General features: G+C 39.3%; 1 protein-coding gene across 1 annotated transcript in view; it reads right to left on the bottom strand.

The window, feature by feature from the left end:
* Nucleotides 1-4,664: 4,664 nt before the first annotated feature.
* HSD17B12 (hydroxysteroid 17-beta dehydrogenase 12) overlaps nt 4,665-17,485 on the bottom strand; it is a 168,627-nt gene continuing 155,806 nt past the window's right edge. Inside the window, exons 10-11 of the mRNA XM_057552141.1 lie at nt 6,443-6,592; nt 4,665-6,183 (exon numbers count right to left, since the gene is read on the bottom strand). Coding sequence (XP_057408124.1) covers nt 6,079-6,183; nt 6,443-6,592 — 255 coding nt within the window. The 3' untranslated portion in view covers nt 4,665-6,078. The remainder of the gene's footprint in view (nt 6,184-6,442; nt 6,593-17,485) is intronic.

Genomic DNA, 17,485 nt, shown 5'->3' on the forward strand with positions numbered 1-17,485 from the left:
TACAGTGAGAGAATTCAAAACACTTCTCTCAATTATTGACAGGTCAGGCAGACAAATGTTAATAAAGAGATGGAAGATCTGCATACAATTAACAAATGACTTAAAGGAAATATATTGAAAAATAACAATTAGAAAATAAACATTCTTCTTAAGCACATATGGCACATTAAAAAAAATTGGCTGTACCAAGACTTGTCTCAAAAAAACTTCTAAGAAAAGGTAATAATAAAAAGCTTACATTTGTATAAGTTTCCTATGGCTGCTGTAACAAACCCAGTGGCTTAAAATAAGACTATCCTCTCACAGTTCAGGAGGCCAGAAGTCCAAATTGTTACTAGTCCAAATCAAAGTGTTGGCTGAGCCCTGCATCCTCCAGAACCTCTAGGGGAGAATCCATTCCTGGGCCCTAACAGCTTTTGGTGGCTGATGGCATTCCTTGGCTTATGGCTGCAATACTCCAGTCTCTGCCTCTGTGGTCACATTGCTTTCTCCTCTTCTGGCTGTAATCTTTCTCTGCTTCACTCTTATTAAGAGTATTGTGATTCCATTTAGGGCCCATCTGGATAAACTAAGAAAATCTCATCTCAAGATCCCTAACTTAATCACATTTGCAAGGGTCTTTTTCCATATAAGGTAACATTTACAGGTACAGGGATTAGAACCTGATACCTTTGGGGACCATTATTTATCTCATATATATCATATATATATATATATATATATTTACCTTATGCTGTGCTGGATTCTGAGCACTTTTAAAATATTTATGCTCTCAACAATCTATGAGATAGGAGCTATTATTCCCATTATCAGAAGGCAAAACTGAGGTGGAGAAAGGTTATAACCTGCCCAAGCTATGTCATATTCACATGTTCTTTGACTACAATGCAATTATTTAGAAATCAGTAACAAAAGATTTAACTTTTTATTTTGAAATAACTTAAGAAATACAGGAAATTCGCAAAACAGCACAAATTCCCATGTACCCTTCACCTAGATTCTCCAAATGTTAACATATTAACACATTTGCTTTATCATTTTCTATATACATACTTTTTTCTGAAACTTTTGAGTTTAAATTTCATATATAATGTCTCATTACCTCTAAATAGTCTAGTGTGTATTTCCTAAAAAACTTTTTCTTAAGTAACCACAGTACAATGATCAAATTCAGGAAATTACTATTGATACAATGCTATTATCTAATCTATACTCAAATCTCACAAATTGTCTCAAAATTGTCCTTCATAGCAAAAAAAAATTTTTCTTAACCAGGATCCAATCCAAGATCATGTGTTTTGCATTATTTGTCACATTTCTTTAGTCTTCTTTAATCTGAAACTTTTGACAAGTATAAGCGGGTTATTTTGTAGAATATCCTTCAATTTAGTTTTTTAAAAATAAATTTTATTTTATTTATATTTATTTTGGCTGCATTGGGTCTTCATTGCTGTGCGCGGGCTTTCTCTAGTTGCGGCGAGCGGGGGCTACTCTTCGTTGCAGCGCGCGGGCTTCTTATTGCGGTGGCTTCTCTTGTTGCGGAGCACGGGCTTTAGGCGCACAGGCTTCAGTAGTTGTGGCGCGTGGGATTAGTTGCTCTGCAGCATGTGGGATCTTCCCAGACCAGGGCTCAAACCCGTGTCCCCTGCATTGGCAGGCGGATTCTTAACCACTGCGCCACCAGGGAAGCCCAAAAAATATTTCTTCTTGATTATGTTCAGTTTATACATTTTTGCCAGGAATACCACATAAGTGATGTTCTATCTTCAGTCCATCATATCAGGATGCACGTAATATAAAATTGTCTTATTAATGGTGACACGAATATAAGTTTTTTAAAGGAAATACATTTACAAAAACTTAAATTTGTGCTTTTAAAAACAAAAAATTCATAGCTCATAGAAATCATAATTTAAATTTTTTAATATTAGCACTGAGAATACATTTGTGTACATACATATTTGTGCACACACACAAACACACAAATTGTGGGATGTAGTAAAAGATAAACTTAGAGCCTTAGATGTTTATTTCAGAGTAAAAAAAACATTGAATATGAATGAATTAAATGTCCAATTTATGAAAGAAAAATAACAGAATAAACCTCCAGAAAGAAGGAGAGCATGAAAAGAAAAAGGCAGAGAGGATCAACAAAGCCAAAAGTTGGTTCTTTAAAAACTAATAAAATAGACAAACTTCTGGCAAAATGGTCAAGGAAAAGAAAGTGAGAAGACAGAAACAATACTGGGAAAGGAAACAGGTATATATCTATCAGAGGTTTAAAAAATAAGAAAGTTCCTCAAGTTACTTTATGCTAATAAATTTGGGGGAAAAAACGAGTATATGCTTAGAACAAAACTTTCTTTTCAAAATTGACTCGAGAAAAAATAGAAACCCTGAGTAGTCTTATTATTTTTAAAGCAACATAATAAGTAATTAAAAATCTTGCCACAAATAAATACTAGGACCAGATTGTTTTATAAGCTTTCAAAGAAAAGTCTGTCCCAATCTTTTACAGATTCTTCTAGAGCACAGTAAATAAAATAGGTAGCACTCCCCAGATCATTTAATGAAGTTATAATCTTGATATGAAAACCAGACAAGTATGAGAAAGACTGTAAGCCCATTTCTTAAATATAGATGCAGAAATTCTAACTAAAATACCAGCAAACTGAATTCCACAGTAAATAAAGATAGTGAAATAAGGTCAAGAATGTAAAGGTGATTTAATACTAGAAAGTCATAACTAAACTAAAGCAAGATCTCTGAAATCTTCCAGAAACAGCTCACCTAGTATGTGCTTCAATATGTATGTACTCCTAGCTATTCCTGGAACATACCAGGTATGCTCTCTCCTTGGGCTCTTTGCACAGGCTAGTCGGCCTGAAATGCTCTTCCCCCAGGGAGGTAAAAGTCTTGCTCGAGATGGTTCCAATGCCACCTCTCTCTGGGTCTGCCATGAGTACCTTATTTAACGTCACAAGCCTCCCACCCCTACCCCAACAAACATTGATTCCCCATCCTACTTACCCTGCTTCATTTTTCCCCACAGCATATAGCACTTACACCACATTATTATTCCTTTTGTTTATTACCTGTCCCTCATTTGCTCCCTCCCCAGGTCCCTCCCCCGCCCCACATTCTGTTCAAGTGTAAGCTCAACTGGGGTTAAGAATTTTTTGTCTGCTTTGTTCATTGTAGTTTCTCCAGCATCCAGAAGCGTAAATGGACATGGTTGGCATTCAATAAACGCACACATCAGTTTGTCTAGAAGCTTTTGTTAACAAGGAAGACAAGCTGGCTTTATATCCTTTTAGGAGTACCGTTTGTAGTACCCATTTTGCTTGCTTTTCAGTGACACAGGTAAAGGAGAGTGGTCAAAGTTGTAATATGCTGTTTATCACATTAAAATTTTTTTCATCTATTAAGTTTGTGTTCATGCTAGACAGTGTTCCATTTCTAGATGTTTCCATATAAATCTCAATAGAAAGAATTACATTTCCACAAGGGAATTTTAATTCTGTCTATATTTGTATGTTTTGCATCAGGAGTAACATAAATATGCTAATCTAAAAATATTCGAATGTCACAAAGTAGTGAGTCCTTAAAATTTCTTTAATTAATTAGTTTCTAACATATTAAATAAAAAGCTTTGATCATTTGTTTTGATACTGGTAAACTACAGAGCAAAGTAGCAAAATCCAGGACCACCAAAATATCAGGTAATTTTTGGTATCAATAGACTTCAGAAATTATAGTACTACTTAAGCTCATTTCATTCTCATAAGGTATTATTATCACAATAAATGTCCTCTTTTACACTGAATCAGCACCATTTGTATTGGTATTGGCATTGATGTTCACTCTATATAAAGTTCACTTCTATTGTATTTTGATGCAATAAATATCAAGTGAGAACTCAGAATTCATCTCTTTAGGGCAGGACCACATTTGAGGAAATGGAGACCAATATCATCTTTATTTACTGCCAGTGCACATGGGCCTGACATAAGGACAAATCAAAATGGCACACGTCGTTCTGTGTGCAGGGCAATTCCTCTCCTGGCCTCCCTCCCCCATGCTATTCTACTGAAAGGACAATGAAAGAACAATAAATTAAAATCCAGTTTTCTATGTTGTGAGGAGAGCTGATTCTACAGTAATAATCAATACTAATCTTCTACTCTGCTCTTTGAGTTCAAACCTTATCTAGCACACATCAGACTATAAAATCAAGTCAATATAAAGTTAAGTCTAAAAATTATGCTTCACTATTTTGAAGGTTTTTGAGAACATTGGTTGCTCTTTTAGTATAATTTTTCTTTCATGTGCCTGGAAACATAGATTTTCATGTCATCATCTTCAACCTTGAGTGTCAAATACAAGAGGACACTTGCTAAGTTGAAGCAGTCAAAGCCATAGCTCAGAAGTTTTGAGATTGCTAAGGGATTTCCTAGCCAGATTACAACTATATTCTAGATGGGATAAAAGGCGAAGTATTTTGTATACTTGCAAACCAATCCCTCCCCCTCTCTACCAACTGTCCAGCAAAAACCACCACCACAACAATTAACCAACAAATGTGTGAAAGCAAATAATATATTGCCCAGGTCATTGTGATTTCACCATTTCTACAACAAAATAAGAGAGAGAGAAAGGCAATGTGTTTTTCGTAAAGCTAAATTTATTCAATTTAAATGACTATTCTTTATTCTGAGATTATGTTCTTCCTATTTTGGGAATGCTAAAATGTCTTTTCTTTTATATAATAATGCCAATAGCAGACGGTAATTTGGGTTTTTCTGTTTTTGTTTTATGTCCTTAGCTGGCAAGTTTAAAAGCTAGAAACACTTAAATGCCCCAATTAAAAATTTTATTTATCTGCAGATTTCCTGGTGCTTAAATCTCAGAGCCTGGGAACCATAGCCTAGGTAAAGACCTACCTTCTGTGTTGCATGTTTCACAACATTGAATTAATTTCTTAGTAAGTTCCCCAAACAAGTTATGTAGCAGAATAAAAGTTCTTAGCAAGTTCCCCAAACAAGTTATGTAGCAGAATAAAAGTAAGTCTTAATTTATATTAAACCAGTGCAAAAATGGGCTTAATTTCAAGCACCAAAGGAATATATTTTCAATCAACACCATGGTTATAACATCTTTTATTAAAACTAATTGTATCACTATCTATAGGGTACCTATTTAAAAGTATAATGCCACTACTCTAATATCATCATTGTTCTAGGAGTAGCCTGGTGTCACATATGTGAGCAGTATTGGTGCAGTGCAGAAACAAAGAAGCTGGGGTCCAAGCAGGCCACCTTGCTGGGTCAGGGTTTTAGTGGCACTGAAGGGGCTGCCCATCAATGTACATTTTGGCCCATTTACCTTTATAAATCGTATCATATAGCATTCAGTATTTACATACATTTAAACTGAGAAGGCATACGTATTAGAGGAAAGCATATTTTAGTGGGCATGTGTCAAAAATAACTCTGTATTTCATCATTATTTTTACGTAATTAGCTACCCTTGAGAAAGGAAAGTTCCATATAAATGTACAAAACCAGGACATACTTTTAGAAAACCTTACAGAGTGCTATGCAAATTGCAGTGTGTCCTCCCATAAGTAAATCAATTAATCCCCACTCCCTCAAAGTGTTAAAAACAAAAAAGGATAGCTGGCCATTACTTTTTAAAGTATGTTTCAGAGAAAATACAAGCATAATCATCATTGGCATTTTGGACCAGATGAAACTCTTAAGCCTTACATCTGACTCTATCATTCAGCGATTTGTTATAATTGTGTTCCTTCCTAGTAAGCAGTTCTTGCTAATGTTAGTTCTGTATCTATTTGATAGGGGCATTTATGTTACATTTCAAAATAACTCCTGGTAGCATCCAGAATATATGTCAGGAACTCCTGAAAGCAACTCTGCTTTCCTCTCAATTATGACATTTAGCTTTATCAGTAACTGTTAATTAACATGACAACTGAAGACTTGGAGATGGTGGGTGCCTTGCAGCAAACATGCCTAGGCTGGAACATCTGGTCAAGTTACTCAACACAGTTACCAATGCTTAGTTCTTCTTAATTTTCTTCAGATAGCGAGCCCGGGTGGAGTTGCCTAAATTCATGGTCACTTTAAAATACAACCAGGAAGGCAGGCTTGAGATTACTGAGGCCTAGGGAAAGAAATGGGGAGATATGCAATTAAGGCTTACAATTTGAACTCATTTGAAACATATGATCTTATGTTTTACTATATTGTTGTTTTATTTATAGGTAGATTTTAGAGTTCTTGGGTATACAGTTGAAAACAGATGCCTTGCTAGTAAGTGTAGACAATGTATATATGCTAATATACCACATACTATTTTGTGACTCGATGGGAAAGAAAACCCCAAACCAAAGTACTGATTTGGAACTTAAAAATCTACATACCATAAGAGAATGGATCAGGTATCCGTTGGTTCGGGATTGCACACCGACGGTTTTAATGGCAGACTTCACAAATGTCTCTGAAGAGGGCTTATCCAAAGTTGGCTTTCGAATTTTAGCCAGTTTCGTAGCTACATAGTAGGGCAGGACACTCTAGAATGGCAACATACACCCCCAAAAAAAACCATGCCACTGATTAGGAAGGCCACAAACTCAATTCACACTGATGCTTGATTGCTCTTAGTGGCAGAAACATTCTGAAAAAATCTAAAGTTTGTATCTTTAGAGAGAGAGAAGAAAAGAGAAGCAGCTATCTAAAAGCTACCTCGATAGAACAAACGACAGCATAAAACAAGTTGTAAAAAAACAATCTGTCAATACAACAGAGTTTGAGACTAGAGAAAGTATTAAAAATAAGCAGAAACATAACATACCTTTTCGAGTCTTTAAAAAGAAGGCATTAAACAAATCTATATAGCAGAGATTTGGGGCCGGATGCTTTCTACTCTGACTAAACAACATAGTTACAGAACCACCACATAGGAGATTTTTGACATTTTATGCCCCTAAAGATATAATAATAATTTTCTCCATACTTTATGGTTATTAAACTTGTTCTATCAGCTTTGGTCCCTCTAAAATAAACATTTCATGTTCTCAGCTTTGGGCTACCACTTTTCTTCCCTAGTTTCTTACCATTCTCCTCTGAGTTTTATAAACTTTGCTATTGATAAGATAGGACCACCTCTTTTTTTCTTTTTTCTTTGTTGGGGGGAGACAGGATAACAGTATGGAAACAGCTTGGGTAACTAACAGACAGTTGACAGAAGTGGTGTGGGATGACAAAGCTGGACATTACCTTTTAGGTTAGGGGAGCTGTTATTTCTTATGCTTGCTATATTTTGTATATGCTTCAACACAGAATGCAAGGAAACCCTATTACAACGACTCCTGAGTCATGACAAGCGGTTCCTTCTATAGTTTGAAATTACTTGGGCATGGTTGTACACCAAGGAGTGAATGTATTCTGTTTATCTGACATGTATGAAAGGAAAGGGTATAAATTACAATGAAACTTCTATTAAGGAAGAGGATCTGTTTCAACACATGGTGGTCAAAATCAAAAACTTCATTACTAAAGGCAGAAATAAAATTGAGACGTGCTCCAAACTATAGATTTTCTTCCTGCCAAGAGCTGAGGAGTTCCCATATCTCCTTTGTTTTATTTTGTATTTTTCCCATTCCCAAGTATAAGTCACCCTCCTTAACAGGTGAGCTGAAACTTCAGCCCACCTGTTAGAACAATGAACCCAAGGGCCTAACCACTGTTACTCTCCAACTTTCTCCTTCTTAGTCCCTGCAGCCACAAACCCACACTAAGTAAACTAACTTCCCCAAAGTACTTCAATACCTGGGCCAACTCTGATTAGGTGACTTTTGGTTTTCGAGAATTTGTGTATTGGAATTATTACTCTACACTTATTCCTCACTTAAAAAGCAAAATTTTTTTTTTTTTTTAAGCAGGTCTTTATTTTTAAACCCATGTTGCTGCAAGGATCCAGTATATGAGAGCACAAACCAAAGAGAGATCCCAGACTAACACACAGTATGAAATGCACAGCTCATGAGGCTCTGCCAATGGGTAGGGAAAGAAAAGTTTGTTCAAGCTGAGCAGCAAACAAAGCAAAGAGAGTGTATGCATATACTCTGACTCCAACAGTGAAGGGCCATAAGCAAACCCCATCACATCTCTATGACCCAGGTTTCCTGGTTACAAAAAAAAATAAAGATTAGGGGCTTCCCTGGTGGCGCAGTGGTTGAGAATCCGCCTGCCAATGCAGGGGTCACGGGTTCAAGCCCTGGTCTGGGAAGATCCCACGTGCCGCGGAGCAGCTGGGCCCGTGAGCCACAATTACTGAGCCTGCGCGTCTCGAGCCTGTGCTCCGCAACGGGAGAGGCCGGGATAGTGAGAGGCCCACGCACCGCGAGGAAGAGCGGCCCCCGCTTGCCGCAACTGGAGAAGGCCCTCGCACAGAAGCGAAGACCCAACACAGCCATAAATAAATAAAGTTAAAAAAATAAAAAATAAAGATTAAAAAAAAAACAAAACAGAAACCTTCCCGTATATTGATCACAAGCCTGCCAAGAGTACTGTAGAGTATTGAGCTTCTCAGCATAAAGGTGGTCCACTCATTATACCTTCCAATTACATAATTAGGTATTCTAATCCCCCTCCCTCTCTATGTGGCATAAATCGGACTGTTCTGATTTTGCCGAAGAATGAAGTCGCACTGCTTGGCTGAACCACTTGATGGTGCCACAAGTTAACAAACTCATCATTCGGCTAAACCATCCAGCTAGTCTAGAGAAGGTCCTGGCTCTTGAGGTGGGGACAACAGACGCATGCACATTCTATTCTGGAAAGGGTATTTATTTCTACAATGGTTTAAAATCAAAGCAGTTAACATGGCCTAGCAGAGGATGGAAAGGATTCAGAGATGAAATAACTTTTGGGCTAAGTCTTAATAATGTGGAGGAATTTGCCAGGTGAACACATAAGGGAAAAACATTTTGTAATGGGAACAGCAGGGGCAAAGAAAAGGAGACAGAGCAGGATGTTCTCAAGGAACTACAGTAGTTCAGCCAGCATGGTTCAGACATTGGAAATGTGTGAAGCAGTGGCCGAAGGAAGGCTAAACGGTACAGAAAACGAAATCCGATCACCGACACTATCGATTTCTAGAGCATAAGCTCTGTGACGACACAGTCTTATTCACCATTATATTGCCAATGCTTAGCCATTGCCATTGCCTAGCATGTAGTAGGAGTGCTAAGAAGATCTACTGAATGAATTAGCAACAGAACACTTCATTATGGACAGCACTGAATATAGTACTGGGGTCCCTTTCTACTGCTGCTGCCCAGAAAATTAATGACAGGAGGAAGTTGACAATGTAATATTAGAGTTTAAACCACAATTTTAGATATTCTAGAGCTTAAGCAAGATTATCTATCTAAACGAAGGCAAACTTACAGGTCTTAGTTACTCAGAATTTAAAAAGAAGGAGAATTTCAAGTTATGTAAAAGTAAAGGAGAATTTCAAGTTATGTAAAAGTAAAGGAGAATTTCAAGTTATGTAAAAGTAAAGAAGTATCTTTATCTTATATGTCAAAATGTCATCTAGGTACATCCTTAAACAGTTAAACAAAAACCCAATAAATAATAATTAATCCACTTTTCCTGTCTATGCAAGGAAACATTACAGTGAACAGGTCAAGAAGATACCCATACTTTCGTAGGGGGTATTTTGGGCAGAACAAATTTTTAAAAGTTTCTTATGCTCAACAATTTGCCATTATAAATATTGCCAGCTTGGAAACAGTGTGAACTTTGACAGCTACCCATGCAGGCAAGTGCCCTGGTCTTTGCACTTAGAATCCCAAACTGAAAATAATTAACCAGCCCATAAAGCAAAACTTTGTTTGTCCTTGCTCAGCCTATTGAAAAAAATCCCTGGAAACAAACTTGGTATCCTTTTTTCTCACCCACTGAGTAGCTTGCTGAGGTATCTGGTCTTTAGGGAACAGTTTAGGGGGCCTCGATTCAGGAATAAGAAGGTTATTACAACTTAATGTCACAGAACAAGAGAAAGATGGATGCCCAGGGCTGCATGGCAGATATTCAAGAATCAAACACTGAACCTTCTAACTTCATGTAGTAGCACATCTTTCATGTTGTCATCTGTGTACTAAACATGCCTTCTCAAATTTAAAAATGACTAGGACAACTCACACCCACACTTTGGGACACAGGGGTCCAGAGAACGCCAGGCTCCAGTCTATTTACACAACATGGAATTCTCAAGACGGGGTCTAATCTGCCTTTTATGAGCACTAAGTTCACCAGTGAAGTCAGCACATATTCTTAAGGCAGAGGCTGAGGCTCCTATGAGGCATTTCAGGGAATCTTTTCTCCTTAAGTCTGTGTATTCCTCCTCCATTTCAGGATTGATATCCTCCAGAAAATCTGAGTAACTGTATGCATAGAGCCTAGTTTTGGAGTTTGTATTATTTCACTTGCAGACCACAAGATGAGCATTTCCACAAAAGGGCCCTTGATTATCTCATTGGTAGAAACCCTTGGCCTTACTAGAAAATGTTAGGAAAAAGGAATCATTCTGATGGAACAGAGATCCCTGATAACATGGCAATGAGCAAAAGCCCCACAGTAACATTAGGTATAAACCTTAGCACCTAAGCCCAAAATGAAGGAGTTAAAATGTTGTGCTCTACACAAAAAAATCCTTGATCAACACTGGCTGGCTGATAATCTTACAAACGACCTACCTCCAAATATGTGGAATTCGTATGCTAACATTCAAAGGACAAAAGGGAAAACAGTGTTATCTCACGAAACAGCATGTATTTAACAAGTATTTCCTGAGTGCCTACTAGAACACTGTTTAAGGCACTCGGAATACAGTTACGAACAAAGACAAAGTCCCTGATCTTACTGAGCTTACATTTTAGTGGGGGGAAGGTGGGGCTGGTGCACACAGCCTACAAACAAATGGTTAAAAGAAGGTCTACAATATTGGCAGGTGATGATAAAAAGGAAGAAGGAAAATAAACCTGAGTAAAGGGTGGAGGTGATGGAGGCTGTTCCTGCAGGTAATCAAGGAAAGCCTCTGGGACAACGGTGACATGTATGTGACGTGGTCACATATAAGCAAAGATCTCAGTGAAGGGAGAGAGCGAGCCAAAAAGATAGCTGGATAAAGAGCCTTAGACTGAAAGAAGAGCAAGTGCAAAGGGCCTGAGGTGTGAGTGTGCTCAGAGGGTTTGAGGACTGCAAGGAAGCCAGAGAAATAGCGGGGTGTGGGGGGAGCACACAATAATGTGGAACATCTGCAGTCAGAACACAGTGGGTCACAAGAACTCATGGTTTTACTCTGAAAGAGATGAAAAGCCACAGGAGAATTTTCAGCAGAGGAGTAAGATGACCTGGATTATGCTTTAAAGAGATCAGAGGCTGGGCGGGGGGCGGGGGGGTGGCGCTATAAGCAGGGGTGGGAGTAGGGAGGCCACATAGGAAGATACTGCAAAAGGTCCAGGGCAACCAGGGCAAGAGATCACGGTGGCAGTCATGAGAAGTGGTCAGACAGTGGATGTGTTTAAAGGGTCAACTAAAGTCAGTGAGATTCCCTGATGGACTGAATTTGGGATGTAAGAGAAAGAATAAGCTGGATACGGGGAGGGGGAGAAAACTTCGGCTTTGAAATCAGACAGACTTGGATTCAAATTCCACTTGACCGCTTACTAGTCGTGAGATCTTGAGCAAAATACTGAGCTTTATTTTCTTCCTTGGGGGATATAGCATCTTCCCTATTGTATTATTATGAGGATTGAAAAAAAGATTGTCAGTTAAAGAGCGTGAGATTTAAACTCTGGTATGTATTAGAATTCTTTTCTAAGTTTTCTAATATTTATAATTTTCAGAATGGATTTAGAAAGAAAAACTTGGCTGAGTTTTTATATCCTGTAAGAGGGGTAAGAACATCATTTTCTATAGAAAATGACTGTGGTAACCACCTGGATAACTGAGTCCTTTCTGGATACAGATTTAATGTGGTTTGAAGGACTAAAGGACACCTTAGGTTTTTAGTTCTTGTGGTGTTAACACTGCTGTAAAAGGCCAAGGAAAAAAGCCATTATCACTGACAAAAATGAGGATTCACCTAGTTGGAAGGGGTCTGGGTCCAATGATCCCAACAGGACTAATTTTACTATTCTTCAGCCATTTCTCAAAGTTGGTGCAGTTGACCAGATATGAATATTTCCTGTGAGAATCTTTCTGTTGCTTTATAGTTCTCTGTATTTAGACTCCATTTGCACTAAAGACACATGCCATTACCTTCTTTTATTGTCATTGGCAATTAACAAGAAAGATGGATGAGGACTTATGTTTTCAGTCCCGACACGAATTTTTCTGTTTAGCTTTCTAGCTCTTTGAAGCCCAGTAGATCTGTATGATTACTCTAAGCGATAAAATGTTTTAACAAAATACAAACGAGGAATATCTTCTTTCATTAACAAAATAAACTGGAATTGTTTGCTCCCTCATCTCAATTTGTCCGATTTGTTTTCTAAATTTATTCTGACTAAAAACTACATTGTTAACCGAATTAACAAAACCACCAATGCTCATCACAAGAGAGCAACAAAGCATTGGAAGGTAGGACTTTAAGAGAATGGGGCCCAGAGAATTTCTCCATTATGGTAAATTCACATTTAAATGGAATATTCTTTTGTAATCTTTGTGCTAAGAGTAAGAAGTCCCCTTCGTTTTCAGGCCAGACCGGCTGAAACCTACATCCGCCTTCTCTGGGTCTGGGGTGGGGTCTCCACCTGTGTCCTCACCTTTCCTCTGGTAAAAGGTCAGGTAAACTAAACCTCATGCGATGGTTTCAGTTAGCAAATGATCTCCTTGTTGACAGCATTTCCAGAGACCTGGCTTCGCAGCTCCAAAGAAGAAAACTATGGTGCAGAGTAACACCCCGGGGAGAAGCAGGAGGGCACGGCAGAAAGAGCACAGATCACGGCATTATTCAAACCCTCAAGGCCAATCCGGATGGCTAAATTCCCCACACCTCCCCATATTACCCAACACAGCAGCCTTCTTTAGGTTCTTCATAAAGCGGATCACTATGTAAAATAATCACATTCATGTGTTTGCTTGCTTGCTATTGTCTGTCTCCTTCCCACTAAATATAAACTCTGCCACAGCAGGGACTTCATCTGTCTTTTTGCTATTGCATCCCCACCTCCCTAGTAGTTCCCTCTCAGCATTTCTTGACTGAAGAAACGTGGAACAAAACATACACCTCTGGTTTTGGACTTACTATCCCTTGTCATTGTAACGTGTTTAAGTATCTGTCTCTCTCTGTGAGTGCCCTGAGGTCAGAACCGTGTCTTATTCACTTGCTTCTCCCTGCCTGGCTGAAGAGCTGGCCAGTGGCAGGCACTCACTGACCTTAGGCAAGATACATGATTCCTATTGATTCTTGGCTTTCTGTCTGTAAAATGGGACTAGGTTAACATCTATCTTAAATGAGATAACAAAATAGGTGAAGACATGGGGCATATTGTAGATAGTCAATAAATGCAAGTTTCTTTCCTTACTTCATGCTGATGTTTCAGTTTCCAGTTTTTACTTATATATGCATTATCACGTGTCCCCACCTGCTAGAGGGGGAGGCTGAGTCTCAAGGTAATGAAGCAGCTTTCTGCGGGTTAGACCACTGAGGGGTGAAACCAGAACTAAAACCTTGGTCTGCTGACTCTAGGCCCAGCATCCTTTCCTCACTGCCTCTAAGCACACCAGTAATCAGTGTGGTCTGCATAAAACCACAGCCTGGACTGAGGGGGCTAAGACTTCTTCCTTTGAAATGGGTAAATATACAGGCAGGGCTTCATGAATTCTCTAGCATCAAAAAGCTCTTCATAAGGCAGGTTTGTGAAGAGCCATTCACTGCTGGATGCTAAATCTAGGGGAAACTGTGAGAGGGGGCAGGACATCTGCACGGTTTTCAAAGTGTCTCCCCACAGACTGCTTATCAGTGCAAGGGAAAAAAACAGTAACGCTACAGCAGAGAAACTGGGTAACTCCTTGACTGAAGGGTCGAAGTCAACATCAGCAATAAGGGGCAGACGGATATCGTGTGTCTCTGGATGTGATGCCCTGAGAAGGACACAATGTCACATATGTCATTTTGGCCAGGAAAGCATAACCTGAATCTAACCACGAGGAAGCATCAGAGAAACCCCAAGTGAGAAATGTTTGATTAAAAAGAGCAGAGGAGTACTGTCCTCTTCAAAAATGTTCATGTCATAAAAGACAAAGAAAGGCTATGGATGTATTCCAGATTAAAGGAAACTAAAGAGACAGGAAAACTATATAATACCTGGTCCTAGACTGAATTCTTCACGGGAGGGTAAAAAATGCTATAAAGAACACTATGAGGGGGAGTTCCCTGGTGGGCTAGTGGTTAGGATTCTGGGCTTTCACTGCTGTGGCCCGGGTTCAACCCCTGGTCAGGGAACTGAGATCCCACAACCCGTGCAGTGTGGCCAAAAAAAAAAAAAAAAAAAAGAAAGAATACTATGAGGTCAGAAATTAGAATACAGATGGTAGGTTAGATAAAAATACTACATCAATGTTAATTCTAAAGTTGGTAACTATATTGTGATTATTTATAAGGATATCCTTATTCTTTGGAAATACACACCAAAGGATTTGGAGGTAAAGAAACATGATATATGCAACTCACTTCCCAATGATAAAACAAATGGAGTAAAATGTTAACAATAAGTGAATCTGCATAAAGAGTATTGGGGTGTTCTTTATACTATTCTTATTTTTACAAGCTTTCTATAGATTTGAAATTATTTACAAATAAAAAGTTTAAAAAAAACAAGGCGGCCTGTGAAAGTTTTACAGAGTAAGAGTTCAAGGAGTATAGTTTTAGGATGTCATCTTAGTTTCAGCTATTTCTTACTTGCTTAGCATTAAGAGACAGAGCCCAGTACTGGGGCCCACCAACTAGCCAGTCAGAGCACTTTGGATTTGACCCTTTGAAAGAGGCATAATTTTGACTGGGTTTTAGTTATAGGGTAAGAATGAGAACAGATTGTTCTCACCAACAGAGGACACTTTCCATGAGATTTACAAGAATGTACTTCTTATCCTCTATTCAGACATCAACAGAGTCCAAATTCACCTCTAGGACGTTTATAGCACATCTTGTTGCTACTATTTATTTGTGTTTCCAGGAAATGCTTACATATTAGCAAATCTGAATTCATGAAGAAAATTTTAAATGCGCTTAAAAAATTACAGGAAAGAAGTTGAGGGAAAGATGGGGAGAGAAAAAAGCAAAGAAAAAAATATTAACAAGGAATTAATATAAAACGAGCTGGGATTTGAAAACCATACTCTCTTCCTCTCCCAAAAGAGCAATCTGTTGTATCTTCATATGGAGGTAGACCTAAGAAGAGCACTTGCCTTCCAAAGATTAGAAGAAACTGAATTTTGGCATCATAGCATTAGCTTGGAAACCCTCTAGATATAGAGTTTGAAAATTCAAGACCAGAGGCGTATGGGAGCAACAGAAGAAGCTCAAAAGGCCTTAAAAACAGAGGACTGTGTACCACCAAGCATGGCCATGCATAGCCAGGGTCCTCTGTGATGCCAGCAAATGGCAGGTCTCTGGTGTGCCCCGCATTACACGTTCCATTAGCAACACAGAGACAAACATGATAAAAAGTCTGTTCTCAAGAATACACTGGAGTGGAGGGAGTCCTGGGCCAGAGAGTATCAGGCAGAGGTATATAATAAGGAATAAGAGAGCAGAAGGGAAGGTGTAACCACAAGTGCCCAGCGGCCAAGATAAGGTTTCCCAGGGCAGGTGAAATGAGGCTGAAGCCCTGAAAGACGGACAGGGGCTGCAGGCTCCGGAGCGAATGGGGCAGGGAGGAGATGTGGAGAGGAGACCTGCAGAGGAGTGGGGGCAAAGGCGTGCCAGCAGAGGAGCCAGTCAGGGGCACCGCAGAGGGCAGAGCATGCACTGGACACTACAGTGTCCGCTCTGGCCGGAACGTAGGGTGGCGTGATGGAATGGCAAGAGGCAATGGCCTCGTGGGGTCTGAATTCAATCCTCAACATGACGGGTGGCCACTGGAGGACACTGAAGGAAAGCAGCGTCATCTGACTTGTTTTTAATAAGATCACCCGGGAAACAGTATGTGGGATGGAGTGGAAGGGAAAACCAGCTGATAAATACTCCTAGTCCAAAAAAACGTGCAGACACAACATACCACCAGAGAAAAACCAATAATTTTTAAACTGAGCTTCATTTAGACCAGATTTTTTTTTTTAAATCCCTTTGGTCAGAATTAATAGGAGAGTCTCTTCTACTTCAGAGTTTTGATGTGTTCACACAGAAATGACAACTGTACTTTTCCTCACAAACATTTCAGTTTTTGTTTTTTCACCGAATTCATTCTAAGTTTAAACCATGAATGAATTCCTATGAAGGAAGAGAATGATGAATGAAATTACATCACTTGTAATTCATTATTAGGAAAAAATAAAAATTTGTCAAAGTAAAATATTTCAGAAAACAAATGCTAATGTGCTTTTGTAGTAGCTGTTAGTCACAGCAGATCAATAGGCAGACCATATGCAGAAAAGATCTTTGGGGGAAACCAGACCTGAAAGTGAGAGACAAAACAGTCCTGTCTGTCCACGGAATTTTAGACGTTGCTCATCTATGCTCACAAGGCCTAAGACTCCCTGTGTCACTGAAACACTTGCAGCTTCTGGTCACACTGACTCTAGGTCACCCGCCAATGGACCTTTAAGATTCCTGCTTGCTCTCAGCAGTGTTTAAAACTTGTTAAGTTAACAGCGCGAATGTAACAGATTCATCAGAATGAGAAAATGGCACCACATCGTGTGGCACACGATGCCTGACCTCCCCTGAGTGCTTTACTGACTTCCTGTTACCAAGATATAACACATGCTACGTAGCAGGTTCTAACTACTAGCATTAAAGTGACAGGTGTCAAGGAAGGGGGAAAAGGGGGCGTACGGTAGCTCCGTATAAAATTCAAGATTCTCGAAAACCCTGTCCTCCCCAGGGTACCCTGTATTTATGTGGAGCTGCAAATCGGAATGACACCAAAGGGCTATGACATCGAAGGATCCCTTGGGGGAGACCTCTCAGGTAAGGATTGAGGGGGAAGCAGGCTCTCAACTGACCCTGGAAGATGAGGAAACATTTACCCTAAAGATATAAGGGAGGAAGTGGAACTAAGCAGCCCAGCACCTTCTGGTTCGTGGCTGCCTAAGCAGATGGATCCAGTAAGTCTTCAGTGCTGTCCTGAAGGCCTGGAGCAAGTAGCCCAGTGGTTAAGAACAAAGGCTTTGGTGCCAAACAGACCTGGACTTGAGTCCAGTTCAACATGAGCAAGTGGCTTAACCTC

This window comes from Balaenoptera acutorostrata, chromosome 9 (assembly GCF_949987535.1).
Source record: "Balaenoptera acutorostrata chromosome 9, mBalAcu1.1, whole genome shotgun sequence".
NCBI classification, from domain to species: Eukaryota; Metazoa; Chordata; class Mammalia; order Artiodactyla; family Balaenopteridae; genus Balaenoptera; species Balaenoptera acutorostrata.